We start from the raw sequence: 22,782 nt of genomic DNA, 5'->3' as shown, positions 1-22,782 counted from the left end.
ATTTAATTATTGTGACAGCGCCATCTATATGCTGAAGTATACCACAAGTTTTTGTTGCATATCATTATCTCTATCTTTGGTATTCTTGAGTTGATCAACACACACTGCCCAATGTGGTATGAGTTGAATTATATGTTTATTGTACACTTTTCAGAGGAATTTTACTTTGAATGCATTAGCCACTGTATGCTTTTATAGTTATATATTTATGTATGACATCCTGTTTGTTGCTATATTAGCAGTACTGTTGATTTCACAGCAGTTGTACCATGTACAGGCGAGCCTGAAATGCAAAGTTTGAAGCTACTACATTGAAACCCTATTAAAGGTACAGTAACAAATTCTTTTGAAAATACAAAAAAAAACAAACAACTTGATTTGAACTCATCAATTTGGACAGTAATATATATAAAATTAGCCAGGTTACTAATTTTAAATTAAACATTTAAGTAATTTGATTTTAGTCGAATACATACTATTGGCATGCGACCACTCATTTAAAAGCTGGTCCCATGTTCACCATGACATAGTGACCTATTGTTTTATAAACCCTCTATGATGAATAAGTAGTCAGCTACCTATTTGAAATAACATTCAACTTTATGCGGTTTCAATTAATGTGAAAACTATGCAATTTTAGACCGTTTTTGTAAAAAAGTATAAATAAATATAACCAAAGAAAATTAGTTTATTGGTGGTGTTTTTTGTATGCACGCCCTTTGCTTTCAATATGTTCATAGTCTTAATCTTGCATAATTCAGTCGGCCAACCTAAATAAGAAGTTAATTCAAACTGCATTTAAACGACCATCTATGGTATAGATCCATTGCAAACTAGGCCTAAGTTTTACATTCTTACAAATATTTTATCATGTTTGAAATGCACTATATTCCAACAAGTTTTAGTGTCTTACATCTTCTTGACATATTATCTTACTATATTTTGCAGAGTACGAATATTCAAGATGGCACAACATTGTTGGAAGATATTTTGGAAGTTTGCAGTCACTTTTGTTGTATTATGTCCAGCCTTATCACAAAGCTATGACAAATATAGAGATCCTGGCGGAAATTTTTCCTCAGTGGTGTATGATAATGAATTGGAAAACATATTTATTGGAGGCTTAAACAAAGTTTATAGACTTGATGCTGGTGACTTAAGACTAATAGTACAAGGAGATATTGGACCAAAATTAGATAATCCGGACTGTACACGTGCGCCCCCTGCAGAGTGTGCTTTTGAACGAACATTCAGGAATAATTCAAACAAATTGTTATTACAATTTGGTGATATAATTATTTCATGTGGAACTGTTTATCAAGGAGGTTGCGATTTTTTATATCGTTCTAACTTGACAACTATTGATCAGCTGTTTATTTGGTCAATATACACAGATGGATACTATGTAGATATTGGTCTACCAATTAGTGTTCCCGTGGTAAACACAGATGGAAATAGTGTAGCAATGATTATACAGAATCCGGCTGGTGAACCAAACTTATATATTGGAACTGTAGCTGCTATTGACCCTGATTTACCGCTATTCGCTACACGTTCTTTAGTAGATTTTGAGGTACAGAAAAGCATGCTGCAAAAATCACAAAAGAAAGCGTCAGACAGTCATATAAAACAAGGATTTAAAATGGACTTTATACATGGATTTAATAGTAATAATATTAACTATTATGTTGTTGTTTATGATGAGAATTACTCACAAACCACCCCTAATTACCAAACATACATTACACATACTTGTGAATCTGATCAGACCTATAAGGTATCATATATTGAACTGCCTCTTGTTTGCAATCATAATGGCCAGAAATACATGCTGGCCCAGTCAGCTTACTTGGCGAATAGGGTGCCGTCTGAGCCAAACACATCATCACTCATACTTGTTGTAACCTTTGGAAGGTCCAAAAATGGTGCAAGCTCGATTCCAGAGCGGAAATCTGCTGTTTGTGTATATTCTTTGTCGGATAAAATAGAATATTCGTTCTTGAATGCATATAAGGAATGCGCACAAGGAAATACGACATTTAAAACTGTCCAGTGGGCTGGATCTAGTCAGCATGATTGCGGAGCAAATACTTTATGGGTAAGAAATGTTCACACATAATTAATATATATATATTATCAATTAATCAATAATTGTACATGAATATAAATTATTAAAAAAAATCCTAGTATAGTTAGTAAGCAAAGCACATTATTGGGATTTGTATATTTCGCTTTTATCTATTTTCTCTATAGTTATCAAATTATTTGGATTCTATATAAATCACAAATAAACTGTTATAGGTCAAGTTCAATATTGAATATCGAAACGTGGCAGGCTGAAGGCGCTTGACCTTTGACAAGATCGCCTAAATTGTTTAGTATATTAACTTTACAATACTTAGTGTTGTATATTCTGGTACAGCCGCTCCATAATCTCTTTGCTTTTCTTCCTTATATCTATATGTTTTAAATTTATACTAACAAATGTCTTTTTATTAATATTATAACAATTTTTTCAATCTTCTATTGACTAAAAGCCGAAGTATAGTCGTTATCTCGGAACCATTCTATGGTTACCACCAGGTAGGCTTACTTCATTAAAGCTTCTATGAATGGATGTACTGGTTGGGAGCAGGAACGCTAGTAGACCAAACCCAGTACCGTTTTGATTATGATCAATCGGGAAATTACCTCACGACAGATACAGATACACAGATCTTTTATTGTCATACAAACCAAGATAGTACAGTATGAAATTTGTCTTCTTGTTGCCAAAAAGAATACACTCAATTAGTAGAAACACTTGCAAAAAACCAAAATTTTATCAACAATGAAAATTCTAATTATCTTATCTAGGTTTGTTTTTAATAAATATACTGTCTGCAGTGCTGAAGGTAGAAAGGCATTCCTAAATCAAGTTGTTTTAATACGCATCATTCTTAATTTACCATACTTATTTAAAACTATAAACTCTCCATGCAAGGGATGCATATCATCAGCGATAATAGATTTAACTTTCTTATTTACAAGATCATTGCACATGTTTTCTAAGGGGTTTAAGTTTACGTTTAAGCGTTTGCTAGCTGTCTTCACTACCCTATTCAGTCTATTGTAATTGGCTTTGGTAATACTGTTACCCCAAACAATGCAGCAAAAACAGAGTACTGATTGTATAACAGATTCATAAAACAGTTTGACCAAAACATTATTTTTCTTAAACAATAAAGACTACGGTTACATTTGGCAGCTAATTTATCATTTATTATTTGTTGGTCATAATTAATAATAAATGGATTAACAAAAAATCATTTGGAAACAAAAAATGTCATAAAAATAGGAAACATAGATTTCTGAGTGCATTATATTTTCCCCATATCATTAATGTTTGATATAACCAGAATTGTTTAAATTAATTATTTTAGGAACAACTGCTAGTAGATGAACAAGTGCCCTATTGCCATTACCTTGAGCAGATTCCAGACCTTGGTGGTGATGCCCCGATTGTAGCAGATGCTATTTACCAGGAGGATGACACACTGTTCACATCAGTCGCGTTTCAATACATAGACGAGGTACAGGAAAGTGTGATATTTCTAGGAGATGACAAAGGTGATCTTGTGAAGGTAAGTTTTCATGACATTTATCTTGGTTTCTATCTAGGGTGCGAGACAACACAATATATATGTTGTATGTTGGTGTATAACTGCTTAAAATTTATCCAAAAAATTTAACTATTTATATATATAGCTACGATTAGATTCATTGACATCTGCTCAGAAGTATGAGACGAAAACGATAGATGCCGGCAGTTCAGTTATAAGAAATGGACTGATGTTGAGCAAAGATAATGATTCTATATACGTCATAACTAAACAGCAAGTATGTATAGTCTGTTGTGGATCTAACCTCAAAATTTCCAAGAAAAATAAATAATCTTGAATCTTGCCAGTTGATTCAAGTTCACTGGTTATGAAAAACTAGGTGTAACAAGTTTTAAGGTTGTACCTTGATAAATAATTAATAATTTAGCGAGGCTTTGGGGGTACAAACTAGTCCTTTGGAACTGCGTGTGTAGTGACCTCAAATAAAGCTATTCGATGAGAATTTTGATGTTTAGCAAAGATGATTCTATATATGCAAACCATGCATATTTTGAAAAAAAAATTAAAATATATATTTATAGATTACAAAAGTGCCTGTTGCAGAATGTGAACAGTATACAACATGTAGTGAATGTCTGGGGGTTGGTGGCGGTGTTGGTGACCCATACTGTGGATGGTGTACACTGATGAACAGGTAAGAGGCTATTATTGTGTTCCTTAGGTTTTAAAAATTGAATTTAACCGTTAATTGTGTCTGTGTCTAACAATTAGTACCAAAATATTAAGTAAGTATTTAGAATTATGCGTGATTTACTGAAATTTGCCATTATGTAATAATATATAGATACATTGTATAAACTAGGAAGTGTTTCAGGAAGTAGATTTGAAATGTGAGATATCATGTTCATTAGAATAGGTGTTTGTACTGTAGGTTTATTATGATTACAAGGATATATTTTCTGTGATAAATATATCACAGAAAATAGGCAAAACCAATTGCCCAACTAAAAGCTAACACTATTATATTACAGTACTGTATAATTATATAAATATTCTAAAGTTTAATTTTTTAATTGTATCATTTAAACCAGGGAGTTTATTTTTATACCTCCCTGTTCAAACATTTCCAGCATCCATATTAACTACTGATGTCAAGGACTGTGACTTGTCTTGAGACAGGAATTAATAAATTGAGGGATTGGCTAAAAATGCTTAGACTTTAATGTGTAATTCACTTCTTAGAGAATGTCCCAATTTAATTTTAATGCCTTGCAAATTATACAAAATAGCGCAGCATGCATTGTATTTCAGGTACCTAGAAAGTGCAAGTGTCTCCCTCCCTATGTCAACTTAACTAGCTTAGGCAGACCCAGTTAGATACAATATTTTAACCCAGCTGTATACAGTAACCGTATATTTACAAGAATTAATAGGTGATGTGAGTCCAGGGTTCATTCTGAACATAGGGGAATGAGCTGTTAGGAGCCCAATGTACTAAGCCTCGGCATTATGTGGTAGAGGGTGGCCAGTTCCTTTCCACGCTGCCTTTTTTCTCCCTAGTATTTTCAACTAGGTACTCATTTACAGCTGAGTGGACTGGGAGTTATCCAACTCCACAAGAATTAATATTAAGTTAGAGAGCGTTCCTTCACCCTACCAGGGTAGGCCTACTACCTAACTTCCATCCTAACAGTCAAAATAGGTTGGCACATTGTCTACCATACTGTAAGATTGAGTAATTGAAAAACAGAATGAGGTCTGGGCTAGTAGCTAACTGTAGGTCTGGGCTAGTAACAGTTACAGAAAAGGTCTGGGCTAAACTAACAGTTAGGTCTGGGCTAGTAACTAACATTTAGAGTAAGGTTTTGGCTAGTAACTAACAGTTAGGTCTGTTACAACTGATTGTATTTTATTTTTTCAGGTGTAGCACATACGATACTTGTTCCTCTGGTGTGTGGCTTGCTTACAACGACATATGTATTTCTATCGATAGTGTTTCACCTCCAAATTTACCATACAATGATGGTGCATCAACGGTAAGTTAATAATAAGATATATATTCTATACAGTCTATGTTATATATCAACTAGTGGCCACTAGTGATCAATAAGGGTTGTATGTATGATATCTTATAGCTTATTTTTATTACATACATCCATTGCCTCAATCTGTTGCAAAAGTCAACTGTCCATTCATGATCTAGATATATTACCAAAATTACTGATGTTATTTCATGTTACATTTTTTCTCAAAAAGGGCAAGTGTAAAGTGTAAGCAAAAGGCTAGAAGAAAATAAAACTTTAAGGCCATAACATATTGGCCATACCATTTTCATAAGTAGGCCTATTTACAAGCATTTTCACTGATGGTCTCTGTTTGAAAAGGGCATTTAAAGAAAAACCTACCTTCGAACCTACAAATCCCGCTGGCTATATGGGCTTGCAAAGAAATACAGTACTATTAAAAAATCAAATCAAATCGTTCCCGATCATGACACTAGCTTATTGAGCAGGATCAAGCTTGGTTGTGTAATTTTATAACTCCATGGTTGTGCTATCCAGATTGGCCGTTCCCACACAGTTAGACTAATGGTTATAGCTCTGGATCTGTATTAGAGTTTGCTAGTGTAAGCTGGATAGTATGATATTTTGTATTTTCTGCTCTTTCTAGCTGGAAATTAAATTTACAAATCTACCAGCTTTAACTGGTAGTGACAGTTATCTTTGTATATTTAATGGAGTTGATGTCAGTGTCACCCGGCAAGCGACTTTAGTAAACCAGACACTTTATTGTGAAAGTCCTGCCGTGCTACCGCCAGTACCTGAAGGATCTGGTAAAACCATCTGTCATTATTATAATAGATTGTTCAACTCTGAAACTTTCTCTGGTTATTGGTTTGCTTTTTAAATTTTAAGTACTCTAAAAAAATAAATAAATTAGTCTTCCTCTTGAGCTTTTTTTAGCTAAAATATGCATGAATTGAAATATTTCATAAAAAATAGATGATATAAATTCAATATACATAGGTCTAGTTGAATAGTTGATACACTCTTATTCAGGTAAGCTTATTTCCCCTTCCTGATGCTATCAATGAAAACTTTTTTCAACCAGTTTACTTGAAGTTGGTGCAATTAAATATAGTGATTTACTAGTTTACGCAGTTGTATCTTTGTAGCAAATGTAGGCTTCCTGTTAAATGAGACCTGATAGGCGGATTAAACATGTTTCCTATTAGCCCTTTTCAGGAAAGAGGGCTCGGATGGTGATTTTGGAAATTGCAATGCAAAAGATAGGGCATTTAGGTTATGGCCTAAGCATGTAATTCCACTTTTTTTAGGCCTTGCTCCTCCTATTTCAAAATGTTGGATCCGCCACTGCATTGTTTAACATAATTGTTGGGTTCCTTCATTTTACAGATCATGTATCGGTAACCATCTATATCCTTTCAACTTTAACTCAAGTCAAGTTCATAGAAACATCATACGATTTCTATTCCTGCAATGTGTAAGTTCTGTATGTGTGTAACATTTTTGTTGTTGAGATTGGGACTAGTTCTCCTAACCTGAAAACTATAATATACCAAAGTACTTAAGCCAAACAGGAGCTTAAGCTATAACTTACTTCCCTTCTTTGTGGTTTGGGCATATTAAAACATTTTCAGTGTATAGACATGGTTAAAACTACCTCGTTGACTTGACACTGAATACATTTCGCATCACTGGGTCACAGTTTCGGATCAACTCCGCATTTTTGCTGGCAGTATAAAATGTGTATATGATTAAGTTTAATCACAGGATTTAACTATTTTCCTTATTCAGTTGATAGATAATGTCATGCTATCTATCTAACTAAATGCAGACCAATGTTAACTGTTATATTAATCTAATTCTTATATCTAATAATAGATGCTCTACATGTGCTGCTAGCCACTTTGACTGTTTGTGGTGTACATTGGAAAACACATGTGCTGATGGGGTTAGTAGGTCTTGTTCCATCATGGAAGATGTTCCTGTCAATTCAGAACTGGTATGTCTGTCCCTAGACCCGAAAGATAAGTTTTAACTCTGGTATACCGAACTCACAGCACGTTCAATATTCAATGGACCAGAAGAAGCCTCTGGCAACAAAGGATTCAATCCAAATATCTTTATCTAAAAAAAAAACAACAAATTACAGCAACTTTGTAAAGACTTACTGGAGGTTTCATTGAGGTGGAAATTATTGTATTCTTGTTGTTTTTCAATGAAGCTACTATTTGTTTAATGCTTCTATTTTTGTATAAGGAAGTGTTCAATATAATACCAATCCTTTTTCGGTTTTGTTTTCCTTTTTGGTACTGAAATGAGTTAAAACCTTGATATCCAAACAGGATATGAAACTAATGTAACAACATGATGCATATAAAAGAAAAAAAGACAAGTTCACCTAATAATTCAGTGTAAAAAAAATTGTTATTGGGAATGCTATAAATTCATTGAGAAAATATTTGTCATGTTTTAGACTTTTGGAGTCTCATTAAATACAGTGTATTATAATGTTGTTGAATAATAGAACATCATATACAGAATCGAACAGCTCCAGCTTCCATTCCATGAAACGGAACAAGTGTACATGTTGCTTTAAACTTACAATATTTTTATTGTATATTCAGGTACAGCCGCTCCATAATCTCTTTGCTTTTCTTCCTTATGTCTTTTTTACATTATTTTATTTTTACTAACACTCATTACTGTTTATATACCTAATGTAATATGTTTTTACATCTTTAACATAATTTCATAAACATCTTCATGTCGTACAACTACTCGTAACAATTTTTCTCAACTTTCTATCATCTAAAAGTCGTAGTTAGTCATGCCTCGGGTCACATTCTATGGTCACCGTACAGGTAGGCTACTACATTAGTACTTCTATGAATGGATGACTAGCCGGTGACAATAACGCTAGTTGGTCATACCCAGTACCGTTTTGATTTTACGATCTTTCGGGAAACCACCTCACGATGACGATACTTATTTCTAAATTAAGAAACTTTTACATTTACTATTGCCATTCTTATATTTCGAAGAAATAAATGTTGATTTGAGTTGAATTATATTATGGTTGACGAACCAGAGGCCATCGTTGGAAAATTAGAAAAATTAAAACCAAACATTCGACAAAATCACTTTTTAGTCACAAGTATAAATAATTGAAATGCCCTCTCACATGAATCAGTAAATTTAGCCACAATAAATTAATTTTTAAAAAAAAATAACAAAAAACATTGGCAAAATCACCCTGCAAAGTATTGTAAAACCAGAAACTTTCACGCACATTAAACGTGAATTTTGCAAGTGATTGAAATCTTTAAAGTTTTCAGAACATATAGGCCTACTACAACATACAATAGCTAATGCATTAGCGTCTTTATAACACAAATGTCGTGCATACGTGATCCTGTTATAGTATTTACTTCTACTTTTTCAAGTTTGCGAATGTTTTATGTTGCAAAAATGACTGATGTAACGGATTCGCGAAAGTTTCTGGTTTTACAGTATTTGCCTTACCTAAGAAAAATTGTACAAGTAATGAGGGACTTGTAAGCTTTTGCTTTCAGCCTCTACATGAAAGTAACACCAGTCTAGTGTTCTGTTTGCCATGGGTGCCATTTGACATAAGTTATCATTCTTTTTTTCAGAAATGTCCTCAAATAGCCTCACAGACTGAACTAGAGTTTTTTCACACTGGAACGACAAAGAAGATTATGATTAAAGCCAACAATCTTTTAAATGTATGTAAAAGTTATTTCTATTTATATATAATTGAAATGACTTTAGGCAGTTTTGGTACACTGTTGACCAGTAGGCTATCACCATCAGAGTAATGACCATATTAGTATTATTATCAAATAGATCACCAATGTGTTTTCTTACTATCTAAGTTCTTTACTACCATTAAGGGTCTTTCACACCTGTTCCGGCACGGTTCCAGTCCGGCGCCGGAAAATCCAATCGAACGTCAATGTTTCGATTTTACGCGGCTACGCGCATATCGATTGGCGCATAGCCGCGTGAAAACGAAACATTGATGTTCGATTCGCCGGACCGGAACCGTGCCGGAACAGGTGTGAAAGGCCCTTTAATCACTGATATAAAGCATCTGTGTGTTTATATTATTTACAGGTCTCAGATTACATTTGTGTAATTAATGGAATAGACACTGTTCCAGCTACAAGGATTGATGATAAAAATATTATCTGTGACGATTATAAGGTAAGGAATTAAATTGTAATATATTACTAATAAATTATCTGAAAACGAATCTGTTGTGTAAACATCTGATATACACTGTAATTCACATCGCATCCATATTCAGGTGCCCTGAGAAAAATATCAGAGTGTTGGACATGTCCTCATATTGAGCACAAATTTGGTTATCCAGTGTCAAAGGAGGTCATTCATGCTCACTGTTGATTGGTCAAAAGAAATAAATTATATGATTTCATGAAACAAGTGGCTTCTTGATCCATCGCTCTGAATCAGGCACAGATTCAAATCATACGATTTTGGTGTGAACAATCCTATGCTTACCACTGAACCCATTTCTCGCAATATTTTTCTCAGGGAGCTGGACTGAATCTGGGCGCGATATTAAAGCAGCTACAAATACCCTGATGGAAAACACTTGTTTAATTTTACATTCTAAAATCTATGACAGTTGAGTAACATTGGATGTACCTGAAAGAAATCTATCGGAGTTATACCGCTTATATAACTCTGGTATGATTTGGATCAGCTTAAGCGTGCATAGAACAGACTTAACTCTAGTGCGTGTAAACACTGCTTAAGATCAAGAATATAAGATGTACAATGAAGGTACTCTAGTTAAAGATTCACCAATAATGATACTTAAATTTCCCATTTCTCGTTTCCCAGTATGTCTCTGATGGGATATCGCAGGAGAAAAACACAACAATTGAAGTTGTGTGGAATAACACCAACTACATTGATTTCAATTGGAAAGGTATTTAAATTTTAAAATAAAATATATAAACAAATATATATAAATATATAAACAAATATATATAAATATATAAACAAATATATATAAATATATAAACAAATATATATAAATATATAAACAAATATATATAAATATATAAACAAATATATATAATACTTTCCTATTGTAAGTAAACTATGTATGAATAATTCATAGACTTAAAATATTAAAGCATGTTATTGATTGAATTTTTGTCTGATTAATGATTTGATTAATTATTTATTGATTGATTAATATATAGTTTATTGATTGATTATGTAGATACTTGATAAAATAGTTTGGTTTCTTCTAAAGCTGTCTATACTATCAACTAATTTGACAAAAAAACGTGTGATGTGCCCAAATATGGTAGTGATATTATGACATTTCTTTTCACATAAAGTTTGATAGTATAGACAGAGCTTTATACATTTTTTAATTTAGAAAATAATTAAAACAATTGAAAATTCATATATAGTAACTTTGTACGATTGTTCTGTGGGCCGACCTGATTGCAGTACTTGTCTGTCTCCACTAACTACCCCACCTGAGTACAACTGTACATGGTGTAATACAGGGATATGTGTGTTGGAGTCTAGATGTTCAGCAGGACAACCACCTTCTTGTCCACCACCAATAGTGAATAAGGTTAGTATAGGTAATGTTAGTAGGAAAATTCTGGATCCTCCCCTGAGTATTGTGTTTTACCAATAATTTAACCTGCCCTCTAACGGCCAACTAAACCTATAATTAATTAAAATGCTAACATTGTTTTTAAAGGGAAATTCAACTTTTGTGTATTATTACAAACAGGTTTTGAACTCTGACCCTGTCCTCTTTTTTAGAAAAATGCAGTGTTTATTAATTAAAAACATACTGTTAAATACATTAGCATGTGTTTATTACACTAATCAATTTATTATTTACTTATTAATGCTTTTACCAAATTTTCAAGATTTTACCAAAGGTTGTTCCGACGTCAGCAGGCGAACAGTATGTCGATGTAATCACTCTGATTGGTCAAGATCTTGGGCAGAGAGTCGAAGATCTTGATATTGACGTTGGTGGAAAACCATGTAAGAATAGACGTAAAACATATCAAGTTGGCAAAGAGTGAGTAATCTTTGTAATAATGCGTAAATCCGTTAGAGTTTAGTCTCCCCAGCATAGATTTGAACTATCACCTTCCATTAGACCAAAGGCGATACAATATTAACAGCATTCTATAGTATACAAATAATGTTTATGATGGTGAGAACATTTTATGAGTTAGAAAGAGGCGCAGCCAAGTTGAAAATAGAGCAGTAATTTTTTCGTCAAATAAAATATTTTCTCTATTCAACGAATACAAAACATTCATTATTTGTTTTATAACACACTTACTTGATTAAATTTAGCGATCGTAAATGATTGAAGGGCCATTCAAAAAGGCAGTGCTCCAACTTTAGACAAGGAGTAGATTAGTTAGAATACACGGCATGCACAACAAGTTGATTTCAGAACGTGATCAGTCAGAAATGTCGCATGACAAAAATTATCAGAAAGCTGAATGTGCATTAGAGCATGTTAATAATCACCATTGGATATCATTTTCCGTTTCGTTGGGCTAATTCTAAATGTCACGTAATGCGTAATTAACCAATCAAATTGACTGGATCAACGACTTTATAGGAAAAGGGGTAAAATCAATGTTAAAAATCTTTAAAATCTGCAATCGTTAAAGTTGAACCTGGTTCAACTTTAACGTTGCGGTTGTTAAAACTGACCAATCAAATGGTCCAAAAATAGAAACGAGCTGACAATTCTTGAATTTTTACAACGCAACAATGTTTTTCACCTTTTTTGTACACTTTTTAAGGTCTAATATTTCAAAACAACGAGTCAATTTAAATTATTGTATAATTTTAAACAATTTATTTGATGTTTGTCTTTAGTGTAAGCCTAGATTAAGATACCATCGAAAGCATGTCCTAGGCTGGGTTGAAGTATCAAAACTTTTTCAATTTTTACGCGGGCCCGGCTGTGCATGGTTTTTTCACACTTCACGTCCGTCCTAGCAACGCTCAAGGAACCAAGAAACTATGAACGATCGCGTAAAAATGTGTAAATATTAGCGTTCCGACTCGATCATTGTTATTTTATTTTCCACTTTAACGATTTTAAATTCAACGCAACTCAACGATCAACATGGTGAATACAGCCACTGGTTATATGTTTGTTTTTTCTGGTTATACAGTAAAAGATCCTTTCAAGGGTGTGTTTTAATGTTCTTTATACAGGATGTTATAAATATCTACATAGGAAATAATTAAGAAGTAGGCCTAGAACATTAAAGGTGCGCATATGTTGACACGGAACATAAGCACTCCGCGCAACTCCACGCAACTTTCAGGCACACGAAAAATGTCAACATTTGAATTGAAGTGAAATTTCAGTTGCTTATGTCCTATTTTTTGTGGAACTGAAAGGACTGAGAGGGCTGGAAATTCTGGGAACCTATTGTGATTATCAGGTCAAGTATTGGTTGCCGAAAGAGAATTTGAGAATGGTCTTATAATTGAACCATTAAGCAGGCCTATTAAAAGACAATAAAAAAATTAATTAGAAAAATTTTTTTTTTTTTATAGAATTTCTTGTAAGGCTCCAAGCTTTCCTAATGCTGGTTTTCAAAGTGTTACAGTGATGGTAAATGGTAATCCCACAATTGTTGGAACTCTTGAATATCAGGTAAAAACATACAATTAAAAACCCACTTCAGATTAATTATTTGTTGGCTCATTTACACTGGTAAAAAATGTTACCACAGTTTTCACATAGATTTTCTTGGATTGGTGAGACACAGTTTATGCTAAGAGTTAAGTATCAAGTCAAGTATCAAGTATCAAGTATAATCTTTATTCGTTCCCACAAGGAGAAAATTTACATTACTCGTCTTCAAATACATCATAATTACAATATATAAAATAGCATGACAATACAACAATACCAATATTAAAAACTCACAACAAGAACATATTATTACATATTATTTCATGGTGCTCATCTGGATGAATGTCGCTGATGTCTCCTGATACCTGTGGGCAGAAAGGAGAAAAGATATCGGTTTGTGTCAGCAGCCGCGGATCGCAATCTTCCACTACGAGCACTCCTGAGACTGCCTAAATCGGAATTCACAGGATGACTTTCATCCCTCAACACCATCCCAAAAAGCCTGTCCAGGTTCTCGCAATAAACTGAATTCACCGACTGCTGACACAAACCAGACATCCTCTCAACCCTTCTTACCACACAATCAATTCTACCCTTATCTCCCTCTGTAACATTTCCACCCCACCTTGCAATACAATATTTCCAAACCCCAACAATAATAGACTGATAGAATGTAATCAAAATATTATTATTTACACTGAACTTGGAACTTGTTTAGTTGTCTTAAACAGTACATTCTAGTATTTACTTTCTTCATAACGAGATCCAAGTGGTTACTCCACGTCAATTTATTGTTAAATACAACCCCCAGATATTTATATGTTTCCACCCTCTGAATTTGTCTACCCATTATGTCAACTAGATCACATTTATTCGTTTTCTTTCTAAAATCTATAATCATTTCCTTTGTTTTTTCAACATTCAATTCTAAAAAGTTATCATTACTATATTTTACAAAATTATTAATCTCATTTAAATATGAAGTGCAATCGTCCTTCTGAATCAAGCCAATCATCGCCGTATCGTCAGCAAATCGTACAACTGGGCAAGAATCATGTTTAGATCTATAATCACTTGTATACAAGGTAAACAAAAAAGGGGCTAATACAGTGCCTTGTGGCGCACCTGTATTGGAAACACTAACATCAGAACATACTGTTGGGCTAAGCTTCACATACTGCTTTCTGTTTGTTAGAAAATTCAGAATAAAAAGAATCAAATTAAGGGGAATGGCCATCTTACACAGCTTATCTACTAGTAAATGGGGTTGAATGGTGTTAAACGCAGAGGAGAAGTCGTAATACATAACACGGGCTGAATTTCCAACCTTTGTTTTATCTAAATGACGATACAGCCTTTCAAGTTTAACGACAATCGCATCTTCTGTGCTCCGAGCACTTCTGTATGCAAATTGCATGGGATCAGTATGCGTAGTGACTATTGGTTCTAAGCATTTTAAAACAATTTTCTCACATATTTTACCTACAACTGATGTTAAGGCAACTGGCCTGAGATCATTCATATACTTAATAACACGGCTTTTTGGAATAGGAACAATAGATGATTGTTTCCATGTTTCTGGAAGTGAACTAGTTGTGAAACACAAATTAAAAATAATATACGATAACTGCATTGCACATGATTTTAAAATATTTGGTTTAAGTTTATCGGGCCCGGGAGCTTTCTTAGCATTCAAATTTCTAAAATACTTATATACTTCACCCTCATTTGTATCAATTTTTATGTCATTTATATTTGATTCAAGCTGACACTTCCGTTCCTTAATTTCTTTTGAAAAATCATATTTGTTAAAACGATTGAAAAATATATTGAATTCATTTGCATATTCTTTGTCAATTTTTGGTAGCGATACAGATTTTTGTTTATTATTTATATGTCCACTCATTAACCTCATTCCTTGCCACACCTCTTTCATGTTATTTTCCGTGAACTTCTTTTCAACTTTATTTTTAAACTTGTATTTTTCTTTACGTATTGCACATTTTAATTCTTTTTGGACCTCTTTTAATTTCGCTTTATTACCTTCAGCAAATGCTTTCTGTTTCCGGTTAATAATAATTTTCACATCTTTGGTTATCCACGGTTTATTATTCGCAAACACTTTAACCTTTTTAGTTGGGATAAGCATATCACTACAAAAGTTTATATATTCAGACACTGTGTCCGTAAGTTCATTCAGATCATTAGCGTTATTAATAAACATCTCCCAGTCCGTATCATCAAATGCATCTTGTAGGCATTCCGTTGCTTCTGCTGTCCATTTCTTTACTTTAATAGTCCTTGGCTTCTCTCGTTTAACTAATGGAATGTATTTCGGGTTTAGTACGATTAAAAAATGATCTCCCAAGCACGGCCACTGGGTTGAAACATATGCGTTTTTCACGTTTGTGTAGCAAAGGTCTAATATACTTGTTTCGCGCGTAGGACATGTAACGTGTTGGTAGTAGTATTCGCTTGTCTTCTTCAATGATCCGCGATTAAAATCTCCGTTTATGACAACGAATGCATCGGGCGAGGTAGCTTCTATGTCGTACAGTACTTCTGCAATCTCTGTCGATGCATTATTAACCAGATTTGTTTTGGGAATATATACAGTAACAATGACAACGTGTGAAAATTCCCTGGGTATATAATAGGGGCGTACGCTTACAACATGAATTTCACAATTTGGTGAGCATCTGTGCTTCTTCACGACTGCGTTATTTTGATGACAATATCTTTCGTTGACGTTAATACAGATACCACCACCCCTTTTCTTTCCTGATTCACATGTTCTGTCTCCCCTAAGTAATTTAAAACCATTTATTTCGATATGAGAATCATCATGCCTATCCTGCAACCATGTTTCAGTGAATGACATTATACTGGCATCACGGAATTCACGAAAGTATTTCGCGTTCGCTCTAAGTTCGTCCATTTTATTTGATATCGACTGAACATTTCCCATAATAATTGTAGGAATGTATGGTCTTGCTTTGCGAGCACGTAAACGTTTCCTAATGCCTCCTGCCTTACCCCGTTTTCTCCGTCTCGCTTCCTTTGGTATGTCCATGGTGGGTCTAGACAGCGGTTGTCCGCGCACCTTTTGTCCAATGGAATGCAATTCGTTCGATGAATAGCATATCCTAGAGCCTGGGCCAGATCCATAGTATTATGCAGTCATTCATCAATAAAAACCACTAAAATATCACCAACTTATCTTGAAATAATATTCACAGTCACTAGGACAATATTACCAATATAAAAAAACTATCATAGACATCATAAACGTTTAGAAATATACAAAAATACACAAAAATTGCGAGCAGCGTCGACCACACGTGCAGCGACAGTAAAGGTAAAATGTCAATTTAAAATGTCAAGGCCAATTTACACAGATGAGCGAAAAACAAAAATATAGAATCTATGACCATTTACACAAAAATATAGCGCTATTTCATGAAGATCAGAGCGCTACGGACTTAGATGTTATACCTTTTCAACAACATTCTTCTCCCCTAAGGGTCACATCGTGTCACCGGCAGCCAAATACGGCGCCATTACGTCTGTCCACGACACTGGCTGAGTGTGTGAACTAATACACCAGGGTAACCCCTACTCATCTCGAAAGATTCGGTTTGAAAGATAAAGGTTCTTTAAAGGGCACACAAGCAATGTGTGTACACTGGACCTACGGCTTATAGTCCTTATCCGAGAAGAGTTGTCCTACCGCCAGAACCATGGAGCAAGTGAGCCTCCAACCCTTGCTGATGTTATGGCTTTGGATTACGGTTCCACTGTCTTAATGCCTTCTCTTTGACTAAAAATTGCTATGTATTTTGGTTACAGACACCAACGTTTTCTTCTGCACAGCCATCAACAGGCATCATGGCTGGAGGTACTGTTATAAATATTACAGGCAATAACCTTAACTTTAATTCTGTATCTGTCAGTATTCATACAGCTGATTGCGTGATTATAAGGTAAATTAAATGATGCATTTTTTGTTAATAGTTTGGTGTTTACCTGAATATTATTGTTGGTGTGCCAGTACGTTGTATCAAAGAACTTATAACACAAGAATCTCCTGTTCTTCAATTTGCATTCAAAACACAGTATGGGAAGTACAGGGTTAAAAGGTCAAACTGGGCAACGCCATTTCACAGCATGGAGCAGCGCCCCTCCAAACTAGGAAGTCAATTACTCTATTCCCCTAGAGTATTAGCAGATCCCCTCTTTGATTTTGACTTTCTAATTTGATGCGGGCACCCTACTCCTCAGTCAATTACTCTATCCCCCCTAGAGTATTAGCAGATCCCCTCTATGATTTTGACTTTCTAATTTGATGCGGGCGCCCGACTCCGTGGCTCACAATGGCGCCACCCATTAGCTCTATTCTATCCCACAATGCCTTTCGAAATTGTTACGCGCTTCGGACGAACAGGAGATTCTTGTGTTATAAGTTCTTTGGTTGTATGGTGATCGTGGTCTTCTGACCTCTTTTGCTACTCCTTGGCACTTATAGTCACATGTGTTTTATTGCCGGATATCAAAATATACACATTTAAATTAATTCTCTTCTTATTCTTTAGAAACAGTAACAAAGAAATTGAATGTAAAACTGGAAGTATTGAAAGCAGTGGTTGCTGGACAATTATAGTCACCTTTGGTAACATTGAATTTTCAGTGTTTGAGTATTGCTACCGGACAAATCCGAACATTGTTGATTACTTCCCCAAAGAAAGCATAAAATCGTAAGTGAAAGAAAAATATTTATTTACAAAGTATGTCGTATACGAACTCTGGTATACTATTTTTGTGTGTGAACCCACCCTCTTGTACTATTTGATTCATGTGTGAACCCACCCTCTTGTACTCTTTGATTCATGTGTGAACCCACCCTCTTGTACTATTTGATTCATGTGTGAACCCACCCTCTTGTACTCTTTGATTCATGTGTGAACCCACCCTCTTGTACTCTTTGATTCATGTGTGAACACATCCTCTTGTACTCTTTGATTCATGTGTGAACACACCCTCTTGTACTCTTTGATTCATGTGTGAACACACCCTCTTGTACTCTTTGATTCATGTGTGAACACATCCTCTTGTACTCTTTGATTCATGTGTGAACACACCCTCTTGTACTCTTTGATTTATGTGTGAACACACCCTCTTGTACTCATTGATTCATGTGTGAACACACCCTCTTGTACTCTTTGATTCATGTGTGAACACACCCTCTTGTACTCTTTGATATCCTTTTGTACTCTTTTATTTCCTTTTGCACTTTTTGATTCATGTGTGAACACACCCTCTTGTACTCTTTGATTCATGTGTGAACACACCCTCTTGTACTCTTTGATTCATGTGTGAACACACCCTCTTGTACTCTTTGATTCATGTGTGAACACACCCTCTTGTACTCTTTGATTCATGTGTGAACACACCCTCTTGTACTCTTTGATTCATGTGTGAACACACCCTCTTGTACTCTTTGATTCATGTGTGAACACATCCTCTTGTACTCTTTGATTCATGTGTGAACACACCCTCTTGTACTCTTTGATTCATGTGTGAACACATCCTCTTGTACTCTTTGATTCATGTGTGAACACATCCTCTTGTACTCTTTGATTCATGTGTGAACACATCCTCTTGTACTCTTTGATTCATGTGTGAACACATCCTCTTGTACTCTTTGATTCATGTGTGAACACACCCTCTTGTACTCTTTGATTTATGTGTGAACACACCCTCTTGTACTCTTTGATTCATGTGTGAACACACCCTCTTGTACTCTTTGATTTATGTGTGAACACACCCTCTTGTACTCTTTGATTCATGTGTGAACACACCCTCTTGTACTCTTTGATTCATGTGTGAACACACCCTCTTGTACTCTTTGATATCCTCTTGTACTCTTTTATTTCTTTTTGCACTTTTTGATTCGTATGTTAACCCACCCTCTTGTACTCTTTGATTTGTGTGTGAATCCACTCTCTTGTACTGTTTGATTAGTGTGTGAACTCTCTTGTACTCTTTGATTCGCGTGTGAACACACCCTCTGGTACTCTTTGATTTGTGTGTCAATCCAATCTCTTGTACTCTTTTATTTGTGTGTGAACCTACCCTCATACTATACTGATTCATGTGTGAACCCACCCTCTTATACTATACTGATTATTTTTTTTACAGTGGTGGTCGTGTTGTAACAGTAGATGGTATTAACTTTCAGTATGTACAAAATGCCAAAATGATAGTTGAAATCGAAGACCAGAGTTTCGAGTCGGTAAGTATGTTACCCCCCTCCCGATACATGTGTATGAGGAGGGGGGTGGTGCGGGTTGAGGGTATCTTTGCTCATAATGATAATAATATATCTTTTATTTTTTGCAAGAAAGGTAGTGTTACCTAATACCATTGATTATCTTTACAGAATTGCACAGACAAAAAACAAAAATCAATGATCTGTAATTCACCCGCTGTTGATTTCAGTTCAGCTCACAGAAAACGACAAGTGAACAACATCGGAGGAAGGGAAGCGACTGTTAGATTCATCTTAGATAGTATGGATATTGATGGCAATACAAATTTTACGTTTTTCTCAGACCCGGTATACTATACGTTTGAAGGTTCCACACGTTACGCCATTTTTGTAGACGAACAAGGATTTTACCAACTGACAGATGAGAATAAATTTTTGTATCTATTTGTAAGTAAACTATTAATAACATTTTCAATTTATTTAACAATAGCCCTGTGATCCAAATTTGTTACAATACAAATCAGTGGTTCACAGTATACCCTCTTTGGTATTACTGCATTATTATTATTACTAGCAAGTATACCCGCTTCAGAGCAGGTTTCAAATGTAGTTTAAAACATCATCAGGTTCATACTCACCCTATATTCTCAGTAGTACTTTACCCAAGTTTCAGCTCGATCAAAGCAATTAGATTTTGATTAGATTTGACCTTTGACCTTGATGACCTAACAAACACAAACTCATTCTTTCTTATACCGAGCTACACCCACCAAGTTTTAAGACCATGCGACACCTAGTCCAGGGAGATGGTCTCTGAATAAAGCCGAACATATGGACAGACACGCAGAGATTTGGTGAATTATTTATAGTAAGATTATTATATTGCAGGGGAGTAATTTAACGTTCGCCAGTGATGAACGTGACATTAGTGTATTTATAGGAGGCATCAAGTTGGAGGTCATTAGACTTACCGAGACACACGTGGAGGTTGCTCTTCCTGAAGAAAAACTTAAGTCTACTTTGGTCACGGTAAGAGCAAAAGAAGCAAATATTATTTTTTAGACGTACTACATTCTGTTGCATAGGCGTAGGCTGGTTGCTGTTGGGGGAGCTGGGGGTTAGTACGAAATTGTAATCAACTCATTCACTCATGGAACTAACCCAGTGACCGACCCCCTCCCCCTGAAACTGACATAAGGAACTTTTGAAAAATAGAACTGCTTAGTCCCCGGAAATTGCACTTACACATTGAAATATGAGACAAAATTATTGTATAAATAGGTAGCTTACGACATATTTATTCATTTGTGAGCATGCAGGAATGGGGACATCTTTCCTCACTCCCCACTTGGCTACAGTTTTGATGATTGGTCGGTCGTTTCAAATATTTTTTTTCATTTACCGCGATTTCTAAAAAATCAATTGTCTTTCAACTGATTGGTTTTATGTAATAGTAATGATATTTTTTTCTCTATTTTTCACAGGCATATCATAACAACCTCTACATAACATTTGGAGAGATCATATACCTTACAAACAACATTAATAATATTGTGTTGATTGTTGTTCGTACGATGTTGCTGTTGGGGTTTCTCATCTTTATAGCTGTCATGACTCTTCAGTACTTTTTCCGACGACGGAAGATAAAAAGTGTCACGGAGAAAGAGGCAGAGACTACATTATAATAAGCTACAATAATAAATAGATTTAAGAACAGTCTGCTCTGCTATTTGACCAATTTACTGGAAGAAAAATAAACAAAATAAATAAATAAAATAAAAAATAAATAAACATTTTTTCCTCTTTGGATTTTCAGTGCTCTAACCATATTCAATTTTTTCTGAATTAATGGCAGTAATATGTTTATTTAAAAAACTAATGATATCTATTGAAATAAAACTTTGTATATTTTTTCTAATCCATTTGTATTATAGTGGTATGATAATCCAGAGGTCGCAGGTTCGAATCACAGGTTTGAATCCCGCCAGAGACATTTTTTTCATATAACTAAAAATACGGAACTTTCGCCAATGAGCTATGCTTATGAGATCATGTTCCGAAATATGAGAACTGTTTCTATAATTTGACAGTATGATTTATATATATATATAAATACAAGAGCAAATTACTGAAAAAACAATGCTGTGGATATCAGTGACTGGATCTCAATGGAGATACAAAGTAAAATAAACAAAAAGCATCAGTCAAAGTGAGAGTACTTAGAGTATATAAATATAAAGCAGATAATACTGTATATATCATAATGATTAAATAATATATACATATATATTGATTAAATAATATATACATATATAATGATTAAAAGGCTAGTGCTGTTCCTAATTGTTTGGCCATCAAGCAGAAGTTTCCGGGTTGGAATCTTGTTTGGGACAACTTTTTATCATCTTTGTCGTTTCAAATTAAATTTCAGTATATCACTGGGCTGTTTAGAAATTATTCATATATGTATAAAAAATATATATACAGTAATACATATTAAAATACATATATAAAACAAAACAAATTGTTTTTTGTAAATGAAATGTTTTATATATTGTTTAATTTTATATTTAATAATTACATCTATTATTCAGAATTGATTGGCAGCAATAGTGTGATTTAAAATACTAGTAACAAAAGATCCTTTAAAGATTATAAAGATCATTAAATTACATGGCATATAGTACCAGCATAAAACATCAATTATTTTCATGCTATCCTATTGTAAATACATTGCTTTTTAAAAATGACTTGTATAATATTTAGATGTATGTAAAACACAAATATTTATATATTAGCAATTTTCTTGGTTCTTTTGATATTTTATACCACCGTAAATGAATAAGAAAAAAAAAATTAAATTAAATAACGTTTTGTAACAGCAATTTAAGAAATATTTTGGTTTTTGTTTCAAGTAAGTTTCAAAATATACAATTAAAGTTTCGTAGACCACTCGAAGCGTGGAAGAGCTAACATGAAGGATTTAAGAATTATGTAGGCATTATGTTGGTATCTCGGTTGGTATTAAGGAAAGAATATTTGATCGAATTATATACTTGTGTTACATGTTATAAATGTTTGTACTTTTATTTTTTGAGTGAAAAAGAGTTTATTCAATCACACTCTTAGTGAGAAAGAAAGAACAGAAAATTGATATTGCGCCCTCTATATGTACAATAA

At 34.2% G+C, this 22,782-nt stretch overlaps 1 protein-coding gene across 1 annotated transcript; it reads left to right on the top strand.

Annotated features, from left to right (window-relative positions):
* The first annotated feature begins 1,449 nt into the window (after window positions 1–1,449).
* On the top strand, window positions 1,450–22,594 carry LOC140058985 (plexin-A4-like). Its single transcript, XM_072104777.1, has 20 exons — window positions 1,450–2,098; window positions 3,423–3,623; window positions 3,748–3,879; window positions 4,184–4,296; window positions 5,524–5,638; window positions 6,273–6,435; window positions 7,019–7,106; window positions 7,508–7,628; window positions 9,283–9,375; window positions 9,767–9,856; window positions 10,520–10,607; window positions 11,104–11,273; window positions 11,581–11,738; window positions 13,253–13,352; window positions 17,184–17,317; window positions 17,927–18,088; window positions 19,533–19,626; window positions 19,774–20,049; window positions 20,491–20,631; window positions 21,087–22,594. Exons 1-20 carry the CDS (start codon window positions 1,466–1,468, stop codon window positions 21,285–21,287), a joined length of 3,273 nt encoding a protein of 1,090 aa, XP_071960878.1. The 5' UTR covers window positions 1,450–1,465; the 3' UTR covers window positions 21,288–22,594.
* The last annotated feature ends 188 nt before the right edge of the window (window positions 22,595–22,782 follow it).

The sequence above is a fragment of the Antedon mediterranea genome, chromosome 9 (genome assembly GCF_964355755.1).
Source record: "Antedon mediterranea chromosome 9, ecAntMedi1.1, whole genome shotgun sequence".
NCBI classification, from domain to species: Eukaryota; Metazoa; Echinodermata; class Crinoidea; order Comatulida; family Antedonidae; genus Antedon; species Antedon mediterranea.
This window is presented reverse-complemented; position numbering and strand designations above follow the sequence as displayed.

Excerpts from the sequence above, each read along its gene's own strand:
- LOC140058985 (XM_072104777.1), top strand. The coding sequence starts at position 1,466 with ATGATTATACAGAATCCGGCTGGTGAACCAAACTTATATATTGGAACT. Across the intron at positions 7,629-9,282 it reads TTCCTGTCAATTCAGAACTG|AAATGTCCTCAAATAGCCTC; the intron begins GTATGTCTGTCC and ends TCTTTTTTTCAG. Across the intron at positions 11,274-11,580 it reads CACCACCAATAGTGAATAAG|ATTTTACCAAAGGTTGTTCC; the intron begins GTTAGTATAGGT and ends CAAATTTTCAAG.